At 34.4% G+C, this 24,839-nt stretch overlaps 2 protein-coding genes across 2 annotated transcripts; both read right to left on the bottom strand.

Annotated features, from left to right (window-relative positions):
- Window positions 1-9,964: 9,964 nt before the first annotated feature.
- Window positions 9,965-14,232, bottom strand: LOC130945263 (phospholipase D delta-like). The gene is made up of 9 exons (XM_057873995.1): window positions 13,309-14,232; window positions 12,924-13,040; window positions 12,300-12,494; window positions 11,844-12,125; window positions 11,675-11,743; window positions 11,413-11,560; window positions 11,021-11,169; window positions 10,735-10,905; window positions 9,965-10,622 (listed from the first exon to the last, which is right to left on the bottom strand). Exons 1-9 carry the CDS (start codon window positions 14,230-14,232, stop codon window positions 10,131-10,133), a joined length of 2,547 nt encoding a protein of 848 aa, XP_057729978.1. The 3' UTR covers window positions 9,965-10,130.
- A 2,542-nt stretch (window positions 14,233-16,774) lies between these two features.
- On the bottom strand, window positions 16,775-24,581 carry LOC130943865 (uncharacterized). The gene is made up of 14 exons (XM_057871925.1): window positions 24,238-24,581; window positions 20,518-20,629; window positions 20,023-20,135; window positions 19,592-19,714; window positions 19,290-19,495; window positions 19,122-19,197; window positions 18,829-18,915; window positions 18,650-18,730; window positions 18,504-18,536; window positions 18,242-18,295; window positions 18,074-18,115; window positions 17,810-17,888; window positions 17,654-17,724; window positions 16,775-17,175 (listed from the first exon to the last, which is right to left on the bottom strand). The coding sequence occupies exons 1-14, from the start codon at window positions 24,406-24,408 to the stop codon at window positions 17,119-17,121; spliced, it is 1,305 nt and encodes a 434-aa protein (XP_057727908.1). The 5' UTR covers window positions 24,409-24,581; the 3' UTR covers window positions 16,775-17,118.
- Between the last annotated feature and the right edge of the window lie 258 nt (window positions 24,582-24,839).

The following is a 24,839-nucleotide window of genomic DNA, read 5'->3' as shown; positions in this document are numbered from 1 at the left end:
CTTCTTTGGTCTTGGAATAAATTAGTATGCAATCAATGAAGACGACAACAAACTTATCCAAGAATTGGCGGAAGATTTTGTTCATATAGTCCATAAACACTGCAGGAGCGTTTGTCACTCCAAAAGACATTACAGTGTACTCGTAATGACCATAATGAGTCCTGAAAGCGGTCTTAGGGATGTCCTCATGTCTCACCCTTATCTGGTGATAACCGGATCACAAATCAATCTTGGAAAAAACCCCGGTTCCTTGTAACTGATCCATAAGATTATCAATCCTCGGCAGTGGGTACTTATTCTTTATTATGACCTTGTTCAGTTGACTATAATCCACATAAAGCCACATACTCCCGTCTTTCTTTTTCACCAATAACACCGGCGCTCCCCACAGAGAAACACTAGGGCGGATAAAGCACTTGCTCATTAAGTCTTCCAATTGAGTCTTGAGCTCAGCCATTTCCAAATTTGTAAGGGGCAATCGAAATTGGCCCTGTTCCCGGCACCAACTCAATTGAAAATTCAACCTCTCGGCTAGGAGGAAATTCCTCAATGTCATCCCGAAACACTTGAGGAAATTCACAAACAACTGGGATTTGCTCTAAATTTTGTTCCTCACCCGATACACTCGCAGCTAACAACATAACACCTTGACATTCCTGCCCCCGAACAATTTACTATCATATAGTTCAAGTAACAACCATTCACCATAACCGGTCCTTCAGATCCTTCTGGCATGAAGTGCAATGATTTTTGAAACCAGTTCAACAAAACATGATTCTTAGACAACCAGTCCAACCCCAAGATAAGATCAAGACCGGTCATCAGCAAACAAATCAAATCATGTACAAAATCACGCTGCTTGACCTTAAACAAAACTTGCGGACATCCTAGCCTAGTTACCATGGCTTCATGGGTGGTATTATACACCTTCAGATCATAGCCCAAAACCACAATCTTCAGTCCTATCTCACTAACCTTTCAAATGCAATGAATGAATGTGATGCTCCAGAATCAAATAAGGCATTTAAAATTTGACCAGCCATTTCATATTTACCTCGGATAAGTGTCTCGGACCCCTCGGCACCCACAGCTGAAGTAGTAAACACTCGACCAGACTGTTGTGCTCTCCCGACACCCTGTCTCTGATTCTCTAGATAGTTGGAGGCTTTATCCCTTGGCTTACCATATGAGTAACATAATCCCCATCCAGCCTTACACGGAACACCAAGATAGTAACTCCCACATCTAGCACAAGCCTGCTCATTCAGAGGCTGCTTCCCAAATCTTCTTCCCGGGATATTGTTGTTGTTGGGCCTTCTGAAGGCCTTTTGACCCTGAGTCCTCTGTGGTATGAAGCCTTGCCGCATGAAAGGCGGACCTCTAGGAGTAAAACTCTTCCCTTGGTTCTGTGGGAATGGTCCCCTATGGCTTCTTCTCTCTGCAGCTGCCTTTTTCACATATTCCTCGGCAACTCTGCTCTTGTTTACCAACTCAGAGAAAGTCCTGATCTCCATAGGCCCTACGGAATTGTAGATGTCGCTTCGGAGCCCTCCTTCATATTTGATACACTTCCACTCCTCGAAGTCTTCTGGAGCTCCTTGACACATGCGGGAGAACCTGAATAGCTCCTCAAACTTATCTGTATACTCAGATACAGACATAGCACTCTGGTTTAGCTACAGTAACTCCAGTTTCTTGGCCGTTTTGGCAGAATTTGGAAAGTACTTTTTGTAGAATTTCACCTAGAAGGCATCCCAGGTGATAGGATCATCACCCTGGTATAGGAGACGTTGGGTTCCCTGCCACCAATGCGACGTTTCTCGGTGAGCAGATAAGTAGCAAACTTGACGCACTGTTCTTCAGGTACCAACTGTGCTTGCAGTGCTCACTCCATTGCCTAAAACCAAGTATCGGCTTCAATCGAATTGGTGGTTCCCTTGAACTTTGGCGGATTAACCTTTAAGAAGGTTGCCAACGTCATTAGACCTTGAGTCCCGTTTCCACTATTTCCCTCATTATTATGGTTGTTCATCTGCTGTCCGAGTGCCTCAGCAGTGGCCTACATAGTAGCATCCATGTTCTACAATGCAGCCATGAAGTTCACGGGGTCATTCGGGTTAGTTTCCGGCCCATGAGTACCGGCACGTCCTCTCCCACGGCCTCGACCGCGTCTACGAGGCACCATCTGGTTCTTATACACACCAAATAATCGATATCAAGTTGATCAGTCTCAATATCGGAAGTCTAGTGCTTCCAAGTCCCAAATACATGCTCATGAACATTTATTCCAGTTATATCAATCAGATATGCTAATAGCACATAAATACCAACACAGAGAATGCACAGAAGCATAGTCAGTCTGTCCCTCAGGCTCTACAGGAACGAACTGCTCTGATACCATAATGTAACACCCTACCACACAGAGTCTTATGCTTAAGTCATAAAATAGAGGTGGCGAGAAATTACGACCTCTAGAAATAAAATTTAGTATATATAGTAGTGTGAAAAATGTTTATAACTAGGAGCATTTGAAGAAAAAAAAGGGTAAATCAAAACCCTTAAATCAAAACGCGCAACACTCCGATCGATAACGTAAATGAAACAGATAAGGGATGAGCTAACTCGATAAGATATACAAAAGAGTGCCAAAATATAGATATCAAGACTCAGGACTCGGTTTGCGAAGATAACCGGTAAAAGCGTATAAGTATACATACATATATAAAGGAACTACCCAAAATGAAGTCCAAAACACAGAATACGAAACCTGTTTCTCCAAAATAACCTCTAAGAGGAGATAATACAAAATATATATACAGTGGAGAATATAAGTATCTAAGCAAAATACATAAATCGAAGTAAAATCCCGAGAGCTAAGGATCTTTGCCAAAATAGAAGTCTCCAGCATGCCTCAGCGAGGAGCCTCCCATCCTGCATCTGAAAATCACAAAATCCGCATGGGTTAGAACCGGAGGTTCTCAGCATGGTAACAGTGCCCAAATATCTAACATGTAATGTCCTGGAAAAGCCGAATGCAATCCTAGATCTCCTAAGTTTATAACCAAAGCATATATAAATATAACTAAACCATGAGAAGGAAAGTAGGAGACTAACTTAAGGGTCTTCGGGCTAACTAAATATCCCTTTTTCAAATCCCGCAAACCTCTCAACCGCCAATAGTAATTGAGATGCAACCACAAGTATATCAAACAAAGAAATGCACAAGTAGGAAGTAGATATGACATTTAGGCAATTAGCAAGTAATGATGCAATCAATTGGACATTCCAAACAAATCACATATAATGCATATGATGCATGCCTGTCCTAGTGGCTGATGAGTCTCATCTGTCGGTTATAAAGCCAACCCGACAAGTCCTGAGAGCTAACCATTGGACTGTCCCTCTGTCGTGCATCCCCAACTCGAGTTATCCACAACATAAACATAATATATATATATATATATATCAAACACCCTCACTGGTGTATATTTATAGGGGCGAGCTCATCTAGAACTTTCACAGTGTCCGGCTACACTTACGACATAGGGTCAGCAGAGTATCGAGTCTCCACTTGGAGCACGTGGTGGCTAGCCATGACTTTGACCCAGGGAAACTCGTATCTCAGATAGGTGGAATGTAACAATCACAATAATCAACAATTTAGCATATATGCATTCAATCACAACCATACATTAACATTCATCTCAACCATCCGGCTTGCAAATTATAATTCATAATCAACCATAACCATCATCGCACACAGCCATTCGGCTCATATCACACTCAGCCACTCGACTCATATCATATACAGCACTCCACCATCCTCTTCAACAACTCATATCATCATTGTTAATCATAACTCATCATAAAATCCCCTTTCTTCCTCCACAAGTTACCCTCTTCCCTAGCTTCCTCTCATTCACTAGGCATTTTACCTTGATTTAAGACTTAAGGAATGAAATTGGGGGTTTATAAGTGTGTAACACATCTCAGAAGGTTACAAGCCTGTTGGGAATGTGAAAGATTTGAAAACTAAAGCTTTAGAAAAGAATAGGGTCGCGTGCGTACGCACGCCCAGAAATGTTTTAAGAAAGTGTGCATGCACACAGGGTTGTGTGTGCGCACAGATAGTAAAATTCCCATTGTTGAGTACGCGCACAAGGTGTGCTAGCACCATCAACAGAATGGCATTCCCAACGTGTGCGTGAGCACAGGGCTGTGCGTACACACAGCTTGCAAACCTTCGTTGGTGGAGTGTGCGCACAGGGCGTGCTAGCGCTCCCATCAGTAGCCCTATTCCCGTGTGTGCATACGCATAAGTCTGTGTGTTCGCACAGGTTCAAAATTTCACGGGATGTGCGTGCGCACACAAACCAAAAATCACAAATTCTGCAAAATTCTAATTTTTGGCACAAACTTCCAACGATCATATTTCCTTCCACAAAAATCAGATTTCCACCAAATTTAAACCATTTTAAAGCTTATGAAATTATCTTTCTTTTGATATAAAAATCATCAAATTTTGAAAACAATAGCTCAAGATATGATCCGTTGAAGTTCATCAAAATTCCATTTTTACTAAAACTCATAAACTCCTAATTTTTAAAACACACACTTCCAACTTTATTCAAAATCAACCAAAAACTCAATCATTCCAACATCAATCATTTCCAAACCTCATTCAATCATAGACCCAACAATTTTTCCATATTTATCAAATCTCAATTCAATAATTCAATTTGTAATCATCCTTCCCTATCTCAATTTCCAAACAAACATTCAATTTCATCAATCACCATATATATACACATATCAATATCACACCCCAAAACATGCTCATCAGCAAGAGCTTCAACCTTATCATCAATTAAATATATCAATCCATATCACATACAACTCCACATGCTTTGCCAATAATCATCACCACTCATAATCATTCAACCAATATTTATATATTCAATTCAATCCAATTCATTCAACAACTACATCAATATTCCAAAATCCTATCCTAGGGTCAATAACATACATTTTCACAACCACAATACATTTTAGATACAGGAAACCGAAACCATACTGATAAACCGCTATTTTACGGTTTGTCTTGTGCTTAATTTAGTGGATTTCTATCCATTATTCTCACACTTATTCATAGAAATCGCATGTTTTATATTTTCCTTCCTGATTTTGTGCTATGATTAAAAAAATGTTTCTTTGGTCTTAATTTAGCTAATTTTAATCCTCTCTTGTTACCATTCGATGCCATGATATGTGTGTTAAGTGTTTTCAGAGATTACAGGGCAGGAATGGCTTAGAGAATGGAGAGGAAGCTTACAAAAATGGAAGGAACACAAGAAATGAAGGAGATAGCCAGTGAGAATCAACGCGCAGGCATGGCTTATGCGTGCGCATGACTTGAAGATTGTCGCAGCGACACGTGCGCGTACATGACGCGTACGCGTGACTTGGAGACTTGCACATCGACGCGTACGCGTGACTGACGTGTACGTTGGGGGCAATTTTTGGGCTCCATTTTGGCCCTGTTCTAACCCCGAAAACACAGAATAGAAGCTGCAGAGTGGAGGAATCATGAGGATTTGAATCATTCATTCACAATTTAGGTTTTAGATGTAGTTTCTAGAGAGAGATGCTCTCTTCTCTCTCTAGGTTTTAGGATTCTTAGGTTTAACTATTTTTAATTTTAGATTTCTATTCTATTTCAATTTAGTTTCTCTTATACTCTTATTTGTTCTAGCATTCTAGTTTATCTATTTCTTTTGTTGATTACTTTATGTTGCCAATTTGGTTTATGAACTCCATGTTAGATTCAAATTTCTATTTAATGCAATTTGAGGTATTTCATATTTATGATTGTATTCTTCAATTTATGTTATTGATGCTTTCAATTGGTTGTTTGGATTTTATTATCTCTTGTTGCTTTTCTATGCTTTTGTATTGTGCCTTCCAAGTGTTTGATAAAATGCTTGGTTGGATTCTAGAGTAGATTTTTATCCTTTTTGGCCTTGGTTGAGTAATTGGTGACACTTGAGTTATCAAACTCTTTGGTTGATTGATAATTGAAAGTTGCTGATTGAGTTGGATTCCACTAAAGCTAGTCTTTCCTTAGGAGTTGACTAGGACTTGGGGAATCAAATTGATTTGTCCACTTGACCTTCCTTCATAGTTAGAGGTTAACTAAGTGGGAGCAATGAATAATTCTCATCATAATTGATAAAGTAGATAACTAGGATAGGACGTCTAATTCTCATACCTTGCCAAGAGCTTTTCTAGTTGTTAATTTACTTTCTTGCCATTTTATTTCCTTGTTCCTTATTTCAAAAACCCAAAAATATACCATCTCATAACCAATAATAAGTACACCACCCTGCAATTCCTTGAGAGACGACCCGAGGTTTAAATACTTCGGTTTATTTTTATTGGGTTTGCTTAAGTGACAAACAAGTTTTTGTATGAAAGGAGTCTTTGTTGGTTAAGAAACTATACTTGCAATGAGGTTTTAATTGTGAAATTCTTTACTAGCAAAAATCCGTTCATCAAAAATGGCATCGTTGCCAGAGAATTGCAAACGTGTGCCTTATTATTGGTTATTGTAAATATTTGCTTTTTGCTTGTTTGTTGTTTTTGTTAGTTTAGGAATTAGTTGCTTATTTTTGCTAGTTTTTGTTTTTATTATCTTCTCTGAATTCTCACAACTTTAGCTATGAGTTTAGTTCAAATTATGTTGTAGGGAATGATCTCCACACTGGTTGGCGCGGATTTTATTCAGCACATCATTAACATTCTGATTACGTCGAACAACATAAGGCATATATTATTCCTCACCAAGGTTATCATGTAAATTTCCTCGATTATTGCCTAAGTTCTCTAGAGATACTCTAAAATTTTGGTGATGAGGTTGTCTTTCATCATAATCAACAATTCGGGTAATTTGTTCGACTTGCGTAGCCAAAGGCTCATACTTTATTTCATGATCATCCATTATAGGATTTAGAATAGTAGTCATTTGTTGAGTCAACAAATTGACTAAACATGATGGCTTTCGTCAATATGCTTTCGAAAAGCAGTAAAAGACTCTACGCTATTCGACGTCGAACCAATTTAGTAATCTCGACTCATATCGGAGTGAGAAAAACTTGGCTGATTATTTGCCGCACCTTGCGTGTCTCCAAATCTAACTAGAGGCGCATAACTACCCATAGGTGGGGTATAACCTGAAAGAAGACAAAAAGAAAGCCAACTTGCAGTTACCGGTGGTTGAATTTGTGCTTGAGAAATTTGAGAACGTGGGTTTGGTCCACTGTTCACAGCGATTGCATTATTATTTGCAGCATTCTCTCCAGGGCCACTCCAAGAATTTTGATTGTTTTTCTCTACTTGAGATGTTAAACTTGCAGCAGTTTATGCTATAACCACAGGGACATTATTGTTTGATGAAGACTCTATGTTACTATTTGAAGTTTCTTCAATCATATTGATAATCCTCCCACTCCATAGTTGCATGCACTAACTCAATACCATATCAAAAAAGAAAAAATATTTGATACAATGTCACAAAAACTGTTCCATTTGGAGTGCCAATTTGTTATGCAAATTTTAGTAAATTTCAGTTGGTTCGATATCTATGATCTGGAAGTGAAATCTACTCTTCTTTTGCGAGTACTAATTTTCTTTTTTATGCACCAAAACTTTACTCTAAAAGAATGAAAGGAAAGAAGGAACATAATGCAAACTAAAATAAAGATCTTTAAATTCAGAAAAAAAAGAAATTGAAGCAAAGTAAATGCTTCGAATTAAGAAAAGTATACAATTGCCTTCAAGGAACTCGAAGGACTTTGAAATTAAAAATCACAATGCAAGACTTAAAGAAAAAAGAAAATGACTTTTGCGAAAGGAAAATAAATTACATGAAAGTAAATTATAAGAACTTGAAAAGAAATGTAAAGACATGGGAAGAATCCTATCGAAAATAAACTCGTGACAGACTCAAAAAGTTGTTGGAATGTGAGTGTGTGAGAGTGTTTTCTGAAAACGAATTCTAATCACTTGCTTTCTCTGACCCTTATCAATATATAAACCAATCCAACCAATCTTGTCCTGTGAAGTGCCATCTTTAAAAAATTCGAAAAAAAATAATTGTTTCCGCCAAAATACAAAGTCAAATAACTGTCCTTGTGCATCGTTGAACTTGACAGGTCAACCGTCAGCTTCATTCATCAATGTGTTATACCAAATCGAGACTCCTTCTATCAACAACCACTTTTCGAATCGACATTCTCAAAAACTCGACTAGCAACTCTTCAACTAAGTTACTCTTTGACTAACACTATCAAAACAAGGAATTCAAAACCAATAATCAAAATAAGGCCCTTGATAAGGTAATAATGTGTAAATTTATTTAAAAACAAAAAATCTAAATCTAAAGCGTTAGATAAAGTGTATTTTCTATTCAAGCTTATGCCATACGAACAAAAATGAAAAAGTTATAAAAGGTGACACAACATGAGCAGTATAATACAGTACTCTATATTCATCATACACATAATCAGTCAAAGCATAGCACTCCCAACAAATAATCAGCTGCATGATCAAATTTGCAAATTAAAAAAAAAAAAGGGTAAGAAAGTCAAAACAATTTAAACGGTCAGCTACCAGAAAAAGAAGCAACAACTTGCTTAACAAAGCTGATATACACTCTCAAACTGCGACAAATAGTGGAGCAATTGATGCATATGAAGAAGCTATGCATATCTAACGCTCATATTTGATTTTTCGCATTTCAATCGAAACACATCTAGAGCGAAAAAATAAAAAACAAATTTAAAAATCACAAAAATTCGAAAGATAGTAGATCTAAAAAAAAACTTAGAAAACATCACACAAAAAATCCTGAAATTTAAAATCTGGACATCAACGTGATCAGACCTCGTTTTCAAAGGGCTTATTGGAAAGTCCCTTGCAAGATGCCTAGAATCCCCATAGTTGTAGCAGATCCGCTGTTACCACCGTCGTCGTGCATGCTTCCACATCTGCTTCCTCCTTGGTTGCAACCCCTGTCCATATGGCTCATCCCCACCACAGCTGTAGCAAGCAAGCGCCACAACTTCCTCCTTTGTTACAGTTCCAGGCCATGTGACCCATCCCCACCACATCTGAGCGACCGCCACAGCTACCAAGTCCTTCACTGCCACCATCGCGACCACAATGATGGATTGAAAAAATAAAACGGAGGAGAAGCAACTAGAAGAATACATTGAACAATGAAAACAGGAGGTTATAAATATACTTTTTTTTTTTCAATTCAAAACTGAAATTTAAAATTTTATGTTCTTTTTACTTGTTTGAAAAGGTGGAAACTAAATGTAAATGAGAATGAATAAGAAACAGTTGGTATTGAAAGAGAAATTGAAGTACATTAAAATCAAAGAGTAAAATTCACTCGAACATAAATGAATGACTAAATAGGAGAGAGGCAAAATACAGATGAACCAACACTGCATATAAAACACCTTAAAGAATCCAACTCTCATGCCCTCTCCTTTAAGATAAGTCAGCATTTCACTCACCGACAATCTTCTTCTAAAGGTTTAGTATTAGATTACTCACCTCGAATGTACACAAACTCATATCGACCGTGCGCGTATAAATCAAATTAATCTTTTCATGATTTTTAATCATTTTTGGAAATATACTGCAATCTATTTGTAATAATCCTTTAAAACATTGCTGTTACTTATTTAGGACTACTTTTAACTTATTCAAATTTCCACATTTTGAAATTGAAAGACCCTTTACTGTCTACAGATAGTCACCAAATAAAAAGACTGACTTAAGCCAAAGATTATTTACATAATTTTCATATTAATGTTACAAAATTATACTGGAGTTTCGCTTTTTCTCCAACGGATATGCAAAATTAGCACTAGTAAAGTTATATTGAACGCCGTCATTGGTATGTATAGCCTACAGGACTGGTGGTTTGATTTTTGATTAAGTGGCTGATTGTACAAACAATGAGGCAGCGAAAACTGCTTAGTAATCACAAAGCGCAGCCTATTTACGTAGACTATACAAGGTATATGGTACAAAATTCCATTGATAGTGGTTGGTCATGGCTATGTTGTTAGAGCAGAGGGAAGGGTTGAGCGTGAGCCAAGTACTTTGCCACCAACATCTGGGAAAGTCTCAAAACCGGGTAAGCAGCTGACCTTGCCATTTGCATCTACTCTTACAGGATATTTCATTAGGTGCCCTTGCATTGGTGCAAAAGAATCAGCTGTATACTTATTCCAGTTCTCTTCAGCAATCTTGTTCACAATTTGGACGCATTTCAAAGTTTCAGGCTCCTTGAAGCATTCATCGATGTAACCCATGTGTTCCGCCCATAAAGACATTCTGTACCCATATACATGACCATGTGGATGCCTCTGTTTCTTAGCCCATGTATGATGGGGTTGATATGCACCCATTGCGATCTCTGTATCTCTCGATCCAGCCATTGATCGTTGATTAATGTTGGCCGATCCGAGTATAACATATTCATCATCCACAACCATTCCTTTTGCATGTACATAAACCATAAAACGGTTGTACTTGGAAGATGCAACCTGATGACCATTCGTTAGAGAGTCAAGTTATATGTAATGCCCCCAACAGAAAATAGCAGTTCTAATTACATTATGCACAATAAGTCAGTCAAATTTGGTTTTGAATGATTACCGTTTCGCTACTATTTGAAATCACAGAAGCATTTGAGTTTGGAACTTCAGTTAAATTCTCCCTGTTTCCGAGACAGTAAAAGTTTAGGTAGTCTTGTGGATGGCTGTTTTCAAGGTTTGCAGCTTTTAACTCCCGAGCTATGATGTCATACATCATCTGCATAGTTTGTCCCTGAAAATACGAATTCCATTATAATGAATCTATAAGAAATCATCAAATTATTATTTAAACAAAATATCTATATATGCTTGTTGACAGCTGAGTATTGTATTCAAACATACATTACCTGCCAAAACAGAATCTCTTGCATTGCCACCGAAGAAGGGACACCTTCAGGAAACATTGGGATGACAATATAAACTGTAAACCTCTCCTTGGATCTAATCTTACTAACTATCTTCAGTGCTAACTCCATAGGAATTAGGTTATCAGCACCTGGTCATTGAACAGAATACTCGATAGTTTGAAAATGTCTTCACTAAAATAACTAATGAAAAAGATCATCAACAAACTGACTAGGTAGGATTTAATTAGGGAAAGCATTATAAAAATGTGAGATAAGAATGGTATTGCAGGCACAACACAAGAGCTAAGTATCAAACATAAATAACATGTGTACTGTTAATCAAATAATCATATAGAAACTTTAGCAATCAAAGTTGTACGAGTAAACAATACCTGCTTCTTTGTAGGATGGCCATGCAAAGGATGATCCGATGAAATATTGATTCTCGATATAAATAAAATGTTGTGCAGATCTTATCGCATGTATGTATGCTGTCTGAATACTCTTGTCAATCACCAAATTTTTTGCACAAACGAGGTTCTGCAGTAAATGGCAATAAAATGAAGTTAACAACAAAGAAAACCTGACGGTTATGTATTTATGTATACCGACAAGTTCATCTTAATCGTATATCAAAGGTTTATAGTAAGTAACCTGATTCTCAGCTTCGAGTATATCCTTAGGAAACCCTTTCACTGAGCCAGAGTCAATAGATCGAAAAACCTGTTAAAATGGCAAATGAAAATATAAGCAAACAAATTGATAGTTGAAACAAAAGAGAAGAAAATGGAAGCTAATAGTTTAGAGGCAACCAATTAGCAACCTGAACGTTCCAATTTTGGGGGTCATCTTCCTTGGAAACCCACAAGTCAGGATGATCATTTGGAACTGACTCAGAAGGACTGAGAATCCAAGAAATGCGTTCCAACTTGATGAGAGAATCATCTTGCCAATACGATACTCTCTTGATTTTTTTACCCAACTCAGACCATCTAGCGGCTTTTCTCCAGCGCTGCTCAAAATTAGTGAGTATATCATACACAGCAGGACCCTCAATTTTGCAATGTAAGTCATGCCATGCTTGCCTTGGACACTTGACTCCTGCCTATTTTTAAAAATGGGAAGTATAAGAACAGTTACTTGATAAGAGCTCATTAGTGATCTTCATCTCCCTACCAACAAAGACCTTAAAACAAAAGTTTATTCCTAACGAGCACTATGTTGATTGGTGGAAGGATCACATGGAAGTTTTCTATCCAGTAGAGGATGATAAACTTACAGAAAATGTAGGATTATGATGATCATTCTGAAAAACAGTGTCAAGATCTCGGACAATCCTGTGCTCAGGTGTATCATAACGCCCATCACAAAGATCCAGACCACCTATAAATGCGGTTATCTTTCTATGGTTTCCCTGTCCTTGAGTATCAACTATTACACATTTTTGATGATGCGTGAAGAGTGTTCCAACAACCTGAAATATGGTTCGCATGATGGTCAACAAAGTTTTCTAACTTCTGAAAGTACTTGAAATAAATAAATCAGTTCCCGCCCCCCCCCCCCCCCCCCCCCCTTCCCTTCTCCCCACAACAGAAAAATCAAGTTCAGAAGGAGAAATTCTTAGATGTTTCTAAAGCAGAACTAATTGGATGCAAATAAAAACATTATTTAAAACGAAAATTGAAGTTATTGATGGTCATTCTCTCCATGAAAGCAAAACATGGAGTATTAAAATAAATATTTTATATAAGAATGGAAGAGTGAAAAATGTGGACCAAGTAAATGGAAGAGTGCAAAATGGATCAAGTGTAACATATACATATATCAATCAATGCTGAAAGCAATTTTCAGCTAAAAGATAACAAAATATGTGAAAGCTATAAAACCATAGCATAAAGCATGCCTGCTGCCTGAAAATGCTAAGCTTACTGCTGGCATATCGAGGTGACAGCACACATGTTACTGAAGAATGCTTGAAGAACCTTCGAGTTTCTTCGTCATGAGTTTGCATTACTCCATCCTGAAACCAAATAATCATTAGTAACTAGCTTGTGTTAATAAATGCCACAAAAAGGTACAGAAGTCATAAATAAATACATTAGTTTATTACCATTATGCTAAATATACATTAAAGTCAGCCACAATATAAAATATATTATTAAAATATAAATACACATTAAAAATATATTAAACATATATATATTTATGCACAAATATGTTAATAACTGATTTTAGTAGTTAATTTTAGTGTAAAAAAATATTTTTTTTTTTTATGAAAAATGTGTTACCGTGTGAATGAAGAATTTATTGTGCGAAGTCTTGTCATCCCAGACCAACATTAAGACCCTAACGCCTTCTTGAGACTTGTACTTGAGCAACTCACCGAGGCTCAAATCTCCACCGCTGGGTAAAGGCCTAGTGGGCTCTCTAACGAGCTTCACCTTATCGTAAATGGACCAACCCACAATGTATACCAAATGATGGGCCTCCAAGATCGAATGGCAGATATCTTCCCAGCACTTACCTTGCTGAAACACAACTCCATCATCCAATCCAATGTCTGGCAGCATCGAATCCGGCACGTGCGCGTCCTGGTACAGAGTCACCGAACCTCCATGCCGAATCGGAAAATACGTATCCGGAACGGCGAACCGATTAGGTTCTGGTGCAATGTTGGATCTGTACAGAGGAGAATCCTCGCATTTCGTGAATTTCATCTCGAGCTTAACCGCGCAATTAGGCTTCGGAGGCCTACCGGAGGTGCCGATAATCGGGAACCAGCTGCTGACGGTTTCGCCGGATAAGATCTTATCCGCGGAGACGAATGCGACTCCGATCAAGTCTGCGCCGAACATGTCGTTATCTTTGATGTAAAATTCCAGCTCCGTGGCCTGGTGAGCCAGAGGGATCTTGAAATGCTCGTTCCAGGTAGGGTTCTGAGAGTTAGCAATGACGCGGGTTCGAGCCACGGTGGCGCCGGCGATGCAGACGGTGACGTAAGGGTCGCTGGTGATGATCTTTCCGTGGCGGTGTCTCTTCTCGGTCTTCTTCCTGCCGGTGATGGAGGCGGTGCATGTGTTTAGAGCAGAGAAGAATCTGCGGAAGCGCTCCGAGAGCATGTCCATGTTGGGGAGGTAACGAGCCTCAATGATCCGAAGATCGAGGTCTCCATGGAGGTACACCACGGTGTCGGATTTCGACTCCGTCACCATTGGGTTGAAAACTTGAAATCGAAAACCTTCAACTATTATATATATATTATAGATATTTATTTATTTTTTAAAACGTGGGGAAACTTTGGTGATAGAGAGCGTTTGAAAGCGCAAACGCCCGCTATCACACCACAGTACCACACAACAAACCGGGGCTCCGTCGGCGTTACCGCATCGTTTTGTTTATATATATATAGTTCAGTTATGCCGCGGTGAAACCGAATACCAGAAAATGAGGAAACGGAATATATACGCGGTAGGGAAAAGAATAAATATAGAAAGAAATAAGTTAGCGGGAAAACAAGGGAATGGGCACGTACGAGTTAGTTTGCCCTTAGCGTCTATATTTGAAATTGTGAAATACGGGTTAGTTGTTCTGTAATTACAGATTTACAGCCACGTTACTACTTCCAGCTTGCTCTGATAGGCCTAGATTGCTAGGGGATCTATCATACATAGATTTTTAAATGGAGAATTTTAACATAATTATGTCTATATTACGATAATTATGATAATTATAAAGTTGTTAAAATTAAAATTATATTTTTAATATTATTTTAGTAATATTTTTTTAAAAATATTATTAAATATTAAAAAATTATTTTAAGTTTAATAATATTTTTAAGAGTAAAGTATCGTTTTTGTCCCCAATGTTTGAGGTAAGTCTCAAAATTGTCCCTAACATTTCAATCGTCCAATTTAAATTCCTAACGTTTCAAATTTGACTCAATGTTATCCTTTAGTTAGGAATCTGTTAACAGAATTGACGGTGGGACAAAATTGAAACGATTTTAAAACATTAAGGACTTAAATAGGATGAAAACGTTAGGGACAAAAACGATACATAAAAATAAATTTAAATTTAATTTTATCTTTTAATAATATTAATTTTTTACTGTACGTAGTATTCAATTATTTTTTAATTACATCTAACTAAATTGTACTTAATCACATTGCTTTAATTTTAAATAAATTTATTTTTTTATAATTTTAAAGAATTTTAATACATTAGAGACAAAAAGGCATAATTTATATTTTATTGTATATATATTATTTTTTTCTTTTTCGCAAATTTATATACTAGTCATTTTACAAATATTTCATGATAACTAAAAATCTTTAAGAGTAAAATTATAAAAAAAATTTAATTTATTTAGAATGAAAGTGATATAATTAAGTGTAATTTACTCAGATATGATTAAAAAATAATTGAATACTATGTATAGTAAAAAATTGATATTATTGAAGGATAAAATTAAAATTTATTTCTATGTATCGTTTTTGTCCCCAAAGATTTTGTCCTATTTAAGTCCCTAACGTTTCAAAATTATCTCAATTCTGTTAACGGATTCCTAACGGCAGGACAACATTGAGTCAATTTTGAAACGTTAGGGACTTAAATACGATGATTAAAACGTTAGGGACAACTTTAAAACTTACCTCAAACGTTGGGGACAAAAACAATACTTTACTCTATTTTTAAAAACATTATAATTATCATAAGCACTATAATATACATATTAAAATATTATGTTAAATATTAAGCATAACAAAAAATATCGAACACTAAATTAATTATTATGTATATTATTTTATTTTTTATATAAATTTTCTATTTTAATATATATTTTATATAAATAATTAACTTTTTTATTAATACATTTTTTATTATTTATTTATATTTGTTGAAATTTTTTATTTTTAACAGAGCAAGAAGTAAAAAAAAAAAAAATTATTAGTTGTTTATTTGGTAGATCCTTTGACTCGTTTTGGTTAGTCAATCAAGTTATATAGTTGAGCTGGAGGTTTAATAAAAGACATTATGGATCATTATTCTAAATGTCTAACTAATATTCTTTTGATATATTTTTTTTTCTCAGGCGGCTCTTATAAGAAGGTCAAATACTGTGCTGGCAATGGCGTTAAGGCAACCTCCCCGTAAAGCTCCCCTAGAGCGGATCTTTCGCGCCGTTATTTGAAATGAAAAACAGTCAACAGTTTGACGCCCTTGTTAGTTCGAAAATTTCTTAGTAAATTTCGTGTTTACACAGCATTTTTTTTTCTTTATGAGTTCAACCTGACTCTCTGTGTGATTATTTGGTTGAGTTAATCTCTACAATTTTTATTACACTCTTTAAAAGAGGAGAAAGTTAAATTTTCTATTATTTAATATAACAAATATATATATATATATATATATATATATATATATTTATAGATTTAAGCTTTAAAGTTTTTTTATCACTCTATAGGCAATATTGATTAAAAATATATTCTACACTTTTATTTTGACATAAATATGTAAAATATGGATAAAAGTGTACCTAAAACACAGTTTAAATTTATACTTTTTATCTGTAAAAATGAGATGTGAACATCTAAACAGGATTCGAATAACATTGTTATTAATTAAAACATTTTCATAGCTAGATTTCATAAACTCTTTTTCCACAGAGCATACATCTCCATTTGGTACCTTTTGAATCTACCTCTTAGCGAATGTCATCGTTGGAAAGAACCATACCAATAAATCAAGATCAAGAGGGAAGATTTACACCAGTAGACATATATATTTCACATTTTCACTTTCACATATTTTGATTAGTATTTCCAAATTGTGTAACAAGATATCAAAATGTCAATAACTGTAAAAATCAAAATTTACCTTGGTATCTTTTGATCTAAAAAAGGCCATATAGACGAACCAAAGCAATACAATGGTGCTAAACTAGAAAAGCCTATAAAATATTGCTATAATTCCAGTTCTAGGAACAGACTTCAACATCTTGCTTCCTCGTCAAATGCATAGCCGGAGGAAATGTGTCGTTCCATGTTGAGTAAATATTTACGATCATTAATATTAGGGCCCCAATTAATATTTGTCCTTCAACTCAAAATGGGAGGAACCACTTTCACCATCAGACTTTGAGCAAAAGATATCATCTGCAAGAGAAAATTCGATTCAAAGTAAAAACTAAAAATAAATGCAAATGAAACCATGTACAAAACACGTGAAAATATAGTAAAAACACAAACTGGTCAAAATATGCTTCAAAAATTATATGTGTGTTCCCCTCAGAAGAATATTGTAGTGTTGCCTTTTACCCTTAAAACAAAATAATATAGGTGCCGCCTAGCCTGAAAAGCAAGGCAGAAACCCTTTGGAAGAGTTATATCTGAGGATTCTATATGTACAGCCATAGCCCATAATCACTAATTCAATTTACTCAATTTAGTAATGATATCTAGGGTCCAATCGTGGCCTCTGTTTAATATTAGAAAGGTCATTCATTCTGTTGATATACTTTGTGATTGGATCATCATAGTTTAGTTATATCACCATCTGACTAGACTAATTACTATCTACATGCATTCAAATATAATACATATATATGTACAGCATTTCCGTTGAAGTTCTTACCGAAGCAAATCCAATGCACATTATGCTGAAGCCAGGAAAATTAAAAGGTGCCTTTTCAGATAGGAAAAGAGCTGAAAATTGAGGAGAAAGTGCTTATTAATAGAACTCAATAGTAAATGGAACAAAGCAGGAAATAATTAATAACATTTCACTCACCCGTCAATGGAGAGAAAACCAAGGGAGAAGCAATATGTGCAACTGAACATATGCCCGAAATGCAACCCTGAGCCCTTCCCTGAAAAGAAAAGGCACGTGAGAAGAAATGCACTGAAATAATTCCAGGATATCTAGTATCTACTTAAATAAAAAAAAGAAGAAGGACAAAACAAATAGACTAAGCACATAGCATTTTTATCAAGCAAAACTAAGCTCTTTTCTTCTCCTTTATGGAAATATAACAAATACTCTGAAAAACAGTACCTGCTCATGAGAACCAGCTTGTTTAGAGACTATGCTCCGTATCTGCATTAAGACAAAATAAACATAACTCAAGACTATGTTTTAATCATACATTTCCTTGGAAGTCAAGGGAAAAAATTTATCTGTTCAAAGGATAGTAAAGAAAGATTAAATCAAAAAGAAACTTACACAGGGCTGTGCAAAAACGTATACTATTGAGAACATGGCTGAAGCATAAGGAACCTGTCAGCATTTAGACATAAGCTATTACCATTATTAATATCAATACCACATAAAGGTGGGGAAGATAGGGATACCGGAGACGTATACATGTAAAATTAATCAAAGAACTATTATTGATTTCACTTACTCTTATACTAAAAAATTACATAATTAAAAACTTATTTAACAGAAACCAAGTTGTAATTAGCAATAGAGTTGGAATATATACCCACGAGGACCATGCTATGCTGTAAAGGAACATCTGCATTTCATTCCACATTGCTAGTTCAGAACATTATAAACAAGTGAAATTTTCTTTTTATAATTTCACCAAAAACAATAGGGGAAAAAAAAGGAAAGAAAAAAGAATCTTACATGAATACAGCCGAAAAACAGTCCAATTGAAAGAAGTCTTGCCTCTCCCAGAATTGGGGCCAAAATGGGCATAAGAACAAGCTGGGACAATTAATCAAGAAACTCAAGAACTATTTATATCAAGAGAATACGAAAACTCAATATAGATAAAGGACTGAAATATTGCAAAGCAAAATTACCTGTGACACAGTCCCTGTAACCCCAGAAATGACCATCAAGTCAGCAAACTGATTCTTGTCAAAATGAAACTGAGCCTTTAAGTAATACTGCACAGGAAATGGGGAAAAAATGTTATCATCTCAGACTATACTTCGGTACCTTGTTCTAATTAATGAAACTTTTTTCCTTTTTTATCATAAACTTGCCAAATTACGAATGAAATGAAATAATACTACATTTTATAGGGGTTCACATGCATACTCCACAAGAGAAAAAAAAAAAAAGATAATAAGAAAATTAATTAGAAAAATACCAGCATTGAACCATGAAGACCAGCATCTGCAAGGTTGCTGAAGAACGCAACAATTGCTGCTTGAGTAATAGTCAAGCTGCAAATCATGATGAGAAAAACAGAGATAATATAATTGATGTTCCACAAAGATATCACATGCGAAGAGGAATGAGAAACGGCAAATTGAACCTGCCAGTGAGGAAGGAAGCTAGGTCTTGTAGAGATCGCAAAGCTTGAAACAGTTGCACATTGCTTTTCGGTTTTGCTTCAATTTTAGTGGCGGCGGGCTTTTCTGCCGTAAGGATTGGGGTAGAAAGATTATTCTCATCGATAATCGAATCCCGAAGGAAAACTAACATGTACACTGCTGCAATCACCGCCACAAGAGTGGAAACCTAATCGAACCAGATTAAAATAAATAATTCAGAATTTGACGCAATTGAAAACAGAGAGAGAGATAAAAAAAAAAATTCTGAAGCAAGATGAAGCACCTGGAAAGTTTGGGCAGCAGAGAGGAAGCGAGTTGAAAGAGTGCCGCAGACGAAGGCGGCGGAGCCTATTCCCGAAAGAATCCCAAACGCGGTGGCGCGTCGACCTTCTGTTACGTTATCTGCCTGAAAATCAAAATGGCGGGAAAGTAATAAACAGCAAAATTGATGTATAATTTTAAAATTAAAATTATTTTAGTAGTTTTTATTTTTTAAAGAGAGATATTTACATGTGAATTTGTGATCTTAAAAAAAATATTAGAGTACAATCAAAATTTATTATTTTTTGTCTGTCACTTTTAATTATTAATTTATTTCTTCTAGTTTAATAATCTAATAAAATACTTTAACCTATAATTTTAAACATTATGGCTAATTCTACCATTCCTCTAAATGAATCTAAGCATGTGCACGGAAAATAGCAAGAAAAGTACCACATAAGCCAGGGCGAGGCAAGGAACGCTTCCGTCGCAAACCATGGAAATGAGAATCTTAAAGACATAGTATATGTAGAAGAATTCTTTCGTCCTGCTATAAGATAATATACCTGTGAAATTGTCAACACCGAATTATTATAAATGAAATCATTAAGGCCACATGTTTATGCTTTTTATTTTGCCTTTATTTACCAAGCAATTCTCATATGGCAAAAAAATTAGAATAGATTCTCTCAGTTTTTTGTTGTTAAAAATGTAATTTTTAATATATATTCTTTTAAATATAATAAAAAATATGTGGCAAAAGATGTATAATAAAAGATTAGACTAGAGAAAAAAAAATTTAAAAAGTTCATTTATCAAAAAAGATAATACACGTCGTTTAAAAGTTATAAATGCTCTTATAATTTTAAAATATTGGAGCTTACTTTTTAAAAAAAATGTTGACTAATTTAATCAAATGCAAACGGAATGAATTTGTGAGAAAGGTACCTATTGGAATAATTGTGAGGATCATGGGGAGTGTGATAATGGTCTTCCTCCCATATTTATCTGAGAGATTACCCAGGAGTGGCATCATCACAAGCGTTCCAAGTCCTACCATCTGCACACATCACATATTTTTGTTTCCACACAGAAGGATATAAAGTACTGCACATTCATGTAAATGTAAACTACCATACTTTATTTCAAACAATCGGAGTATATTTTAATACTATATTCTTCAACAAAAGATAGTATTCTAAAACCATTTAGTGGTATTGCATTTATTTAAAAACTTTTGTTATTGTTATCCTTTCGTAAAAGCAATGCAATGATGCTTTTTTATTTTTTTGGTCAGACAATGCAATGCTGTTTGAGACACAAAAGGGTACACTGTGTTTCACAATTCACTTAGGTAGTGTTTGGTGGAGAGACAGAGACAGAAAGACTGAGACTGAGAGACAAAGACTAAGAGACAGGGATTGAAATAAATCTCAGTATTCTGTTTGGTGCAAAATGAGAGACAGGAATTGAAACAAGAATGAAACGCTAATTTAATTTGCACAAAGGGTAAAATTAGAATTAATTAATTGAAATGAAAGTATTTTAGGTATAAAATGTTATTAAAATTTCAGTCTTCATCTCTAAAAATTTCAGTCCCCTGTGTCCCTACTTTTTGGAGGTACTGAAATACTGAAATTTTAGAGACAGAGACAGAAATTTTAGTATCAGTCTCTGAACGTCACGATACTGAGTCTCAGTCTCTCAGTCTCTGTCTCAGTACCTCAAAACAAACGTACCTTAATTTTTCAGTTATTTTTTTTGTTGTCCTCTTTTTCGTTAGATCCATTATGTGTTTAAGTTAAAGTTTCATTGGGCCCAATGAGAATTATTGGCAACTTCCGGCTATTGATTGATCCACTAATTTGCCCGATTCATACCGGCCACAGAAAGTGACAAAAATCACAAAGCCTGTGTCGTACGGTGTTTACAGTGGATGATATATATATATATATATACAGTTATTTTCAATTTTTTATATGAATTTGATAATTAAGAGATGTTAGATAATAGTTTAATTAAATATATTAAATTATTTAATAATTATTAACTAACAATTCATATAAAGACTATATAATAATTTTTATCATATATTATAAAAAAATTAAATATTTTCAAAATATCAGTATTTTGATCTCAATTATTTTATACCATATATAATTTTTATCATTGAGATCAATGGCTATAACTAATGAAATACCAGTATTCTAAAAACAATTTCTTATATTGTAATATTATAAATGTACCAAAAATAGAGAAGCTTCCCCTTGAAAAAAACAAGGCTCACAATTCACGTATAACTTGTAAGACAAGAAAATCGAATAATTGAAAAGGCCAAAGAAACTGGAGGCATTAGGAATATAAGTCACAACGTATCTCACTGAAAAATAGGCCAACAAAAACAAAAGAAAAAAGAAAGAGCTATTGACCAAATAAATAAGAGAAAGTATAGAAAATTAATTTTCAGTTAGTTAATATTAATTAATTTTAAAATTTAATTTTATATTTTAGAATTAAAAATTAAAAATTTATGATTTATACTCTAAATTTAAAATAAATAAAAAGTTTAAAAAATTAATTAATATTGATTGAAAAAAATTAATGTTTAATTATTCTGTTGATCTTTATAGTTTTGTAAAATTTTTAATTAGGTCCCTATAATTTTTTTTCTTTTAATTGAGTCCTTACACCAAAATTATTTTTTAATTGAGTTCCTACATTTTTTTATTTAAGTTCCTGTACCAATTTTTTTTAGTTGAGTCTCTATAAAATTAAGCCAATTACTACTAAAAAGAACTTAATTGAAAAAAAAATTGGTACAGGGATCCAATTAAAAAAAAATATAAGAACCTATTTAAAAATTTTACGAAACTATAGGACCAATAAAATAATTAAACCAAAAATTAATTACCTAAAATTACTCTATAAAAAAAAAGAATAAACTGAGAAAAGAACGAGGGGCAACTGAATACTCCTAAACATGGATGGGAAGGAAGTTTCTTTGGCGGAGTAACTAGGACATGTTGTTTAAGATTGAGCTCCTAATGAACACTCCAAGACATGCGATGACGAGAAGGAAGTTTCTTTAGTTGAGTAAGGACAAACAGATGAAGGCACCCCATCACGTTAACTCTTTCTAAACAAATGTGATCGTCTCATTGAGGTGCAAAAGTCTATTAGAACAATTATTGGTGCCCACTGCCCAATACATTTGAAGTAAGCTACCCATCAATTCATCGACTCGGTTCACATTTAATTTAAAAAGTTGTACCAAACAATCTGACATATTCTCTATAATGAATGTTATTAAACAATAACATTTGTTGAATTATTTGTATCAAGTGCTTATATAATTTTCACTAGCAAATAATCTTTTAATCAAATAATACTTTACATGTTTAATTAATCCTGCATAAAATAAATGTATCATTTTAAAGTAGATAATGAAAATAATAAATAATATGAACAATAAAATATTAAAATTAAAAAATATTAAAATTTATTTTATTTAGTATTTATTAATTATTATTAAAATTAATAAATTTTAAATAAAATAAATTCTAACTATTTTTTGTTAATTTTTTTGTTACCAAACATATTTTGTCTGTCGATTAACAAATTTACATAGTATCTTTTATTATTAATATAACGTTCAACTGAACTATATTGATTTATTGACTCTGTTCTTTTTTTTTCTTAACATTGTTATACAGAGTTTCTCAAAATTGAAACAAGAACACACAAAAATCTGATTTTATTTTTAATTTAAGCTACATTCATAGTAAATATTACATACGTAAAGGGTTCTGCAAGTGGTGTGTACTGCATGCAAATTAAATTTCACCTACCAGTCTATCATTACACCTATAAATTTTTCTACATAACAAAACCTCCACGCAGAAAGATGATGCTCTTGTAGCATTTGAAAATAATTAAGGCCGGTATGACAAGTATATTCACTCAGGTAAAAAAAAAAAAAAAAAAGAAGAAAAGAAAAATTCTAAAGAACTACCAGAATTTATTATTTTGGTTAATCGTTAGTTAACAATGTTTAAAGTGTGGGATAAAATTATATTATTAAATTATTAGACTAAAGAAAATAGATTAATAGTTAAAAGTGCTATACAAAAACAATTATATTAGTCTTTCAGCATTTCTCGAAAAGAAATTAAAGAAAACTAAGTAATTTTGAATTTCTATATACAACACTTTCCTAATTTGTTGTGAGATGTGATGATAAACGGGGTTTATTTGTTGCTTAGCAGTTCCTATTGGTTTCCTCGCTTTTGACGTTAACGTTTTTCATTGCCAGTTTTAATTAAAAACTGTTATTACATAAGTAATCAGATTCAATTCTCCTCCAAAAAAGGGAAGAGATTTAAGATTGAATTGAAGGCTTTAAATATCTAAGAATTAGCAGCTTTGCTTACAACAATAATATTTGCCAGTGGCATAGTTAAGAAGAAGAAAATTGGCTAGTGTTTATTTAAATGTAAGACAAAAACAAAGAAAAAATGTTAGTCACTTGACATTTCTTGTTCTGAATATGTATACGCCTAAAGCAGAGATAATAAGTTAATAACTACCAAGTGCATATGCATTATTGATGAATACTGGTGATGAGGGTGAAGAAAGGAAGAGAGGGAATTATGGTGGTTGGTAACTAACCGCTTGTTGAAAACCAGTGAGGTAGATGGCAAGGGAGCATTCATCTTCTCCGGGACAGAGCGCCGCCATGGTTACATCCGTGATGGCTGGTATCACCATATGAGTGGAGAAATTATGAAGAAAAACCGTCATAAAGAGGTGGCTCAACCCATACAAATACAATTTATCCATAATTATATTATTGTTCTCTCCCACTCACTAACACTATAGCAGAGCCCTTTCTTTATTGATCTCTCAGCTTCAATTCCTTTGATTTAACAAAGCTTCCTATCTGTCTGTCTTACTGGGAAAGCCACCAGCTCTTTATATATCACATTTGTGCGTGTATATTTGTGATTGTGAGTAGGGTCACCTAGAGACTAGAGTAGAGTTAATCACTTCAATTATTAATAATAGGAGCAAGCTTAGTGTATACTTGCGATTGCTTTACGTGAAATATCGCGATTTGCATGTCAAACGGAAACAAATTAAATAAAAAATATTATTTATATAATAAAATTAACTACTAAAATTAATTACCATATATTTGTATAAATATATATATATTATTAAATTCATTTTTAATTTATATTTTATATTCTAACATATATTTTATATTAGTG

This window comes from Arachis stenosperma, chromosome 8, assembly GCF_014773155.1.
Source record: "Arachis stenosperma cultivar V10309 chromosome 8, arast.V10309.gnm1.PFL2, whole genome shotgun sequence".
NCBI classification, from domain to species: domain Eukaryota; kingdom Viridiplantae; phylum Streptophyta; class Magnoliopsida; order Fabales; family Fabaceae; genus Arachis; species Arachis stenosperma.
The sequence above is the reverse complement of the archived record's forward strand: the minus strand, read 5'-3'. Positions and strand labels throughout refer to the sequence as shown.

Bases quoted from the DNA above. Each gene is read 5' to 3' on its own strand.
- LOC130945263 (XM_057873995.1), bottom strand. From the start codon at position 14,232: ATGGTGACGGAGTCGAAATCCGACACCGTGGTGTACCTCCATGGAGAC. The intron at 13,041-13,308 runs GTAACACATTTT...ATTTGGTTTCAG, and splicing joins ATAAATTCTTCATTCACACG to GATGGAGTAATGCAAACTCA. The intron at 10,906-11,020 runs GTAATGTATGTT...TCGTATTTTCAG, and splicing joins AAGAGATTCTGTTTTGGCAG to GGACAAACTATGCAGATGAT.
- LOC130943865 (XM_057871925.1), bottom strand. From the start codon at position 24,408: ATGGATAAATTGTATTTGTATGGGTTGAGCCACCTCTTTATGACGGTT. The intron at 19,496-19,591 runs GTGCTTCATCTT...TGGTTCGATTAG, and splicing joins CTGCTGCCCAAACTTTCCAG to GTTTCCACTCTTGTGGCGGT. The intron at 17,889-18,073 runs GTACTGTTTTTC...TTTTCTTTTCAG, and splicing joins AAGCTGGTTCTCATGAGCAG to GGAAGGGCTCAGGGTTGCAT.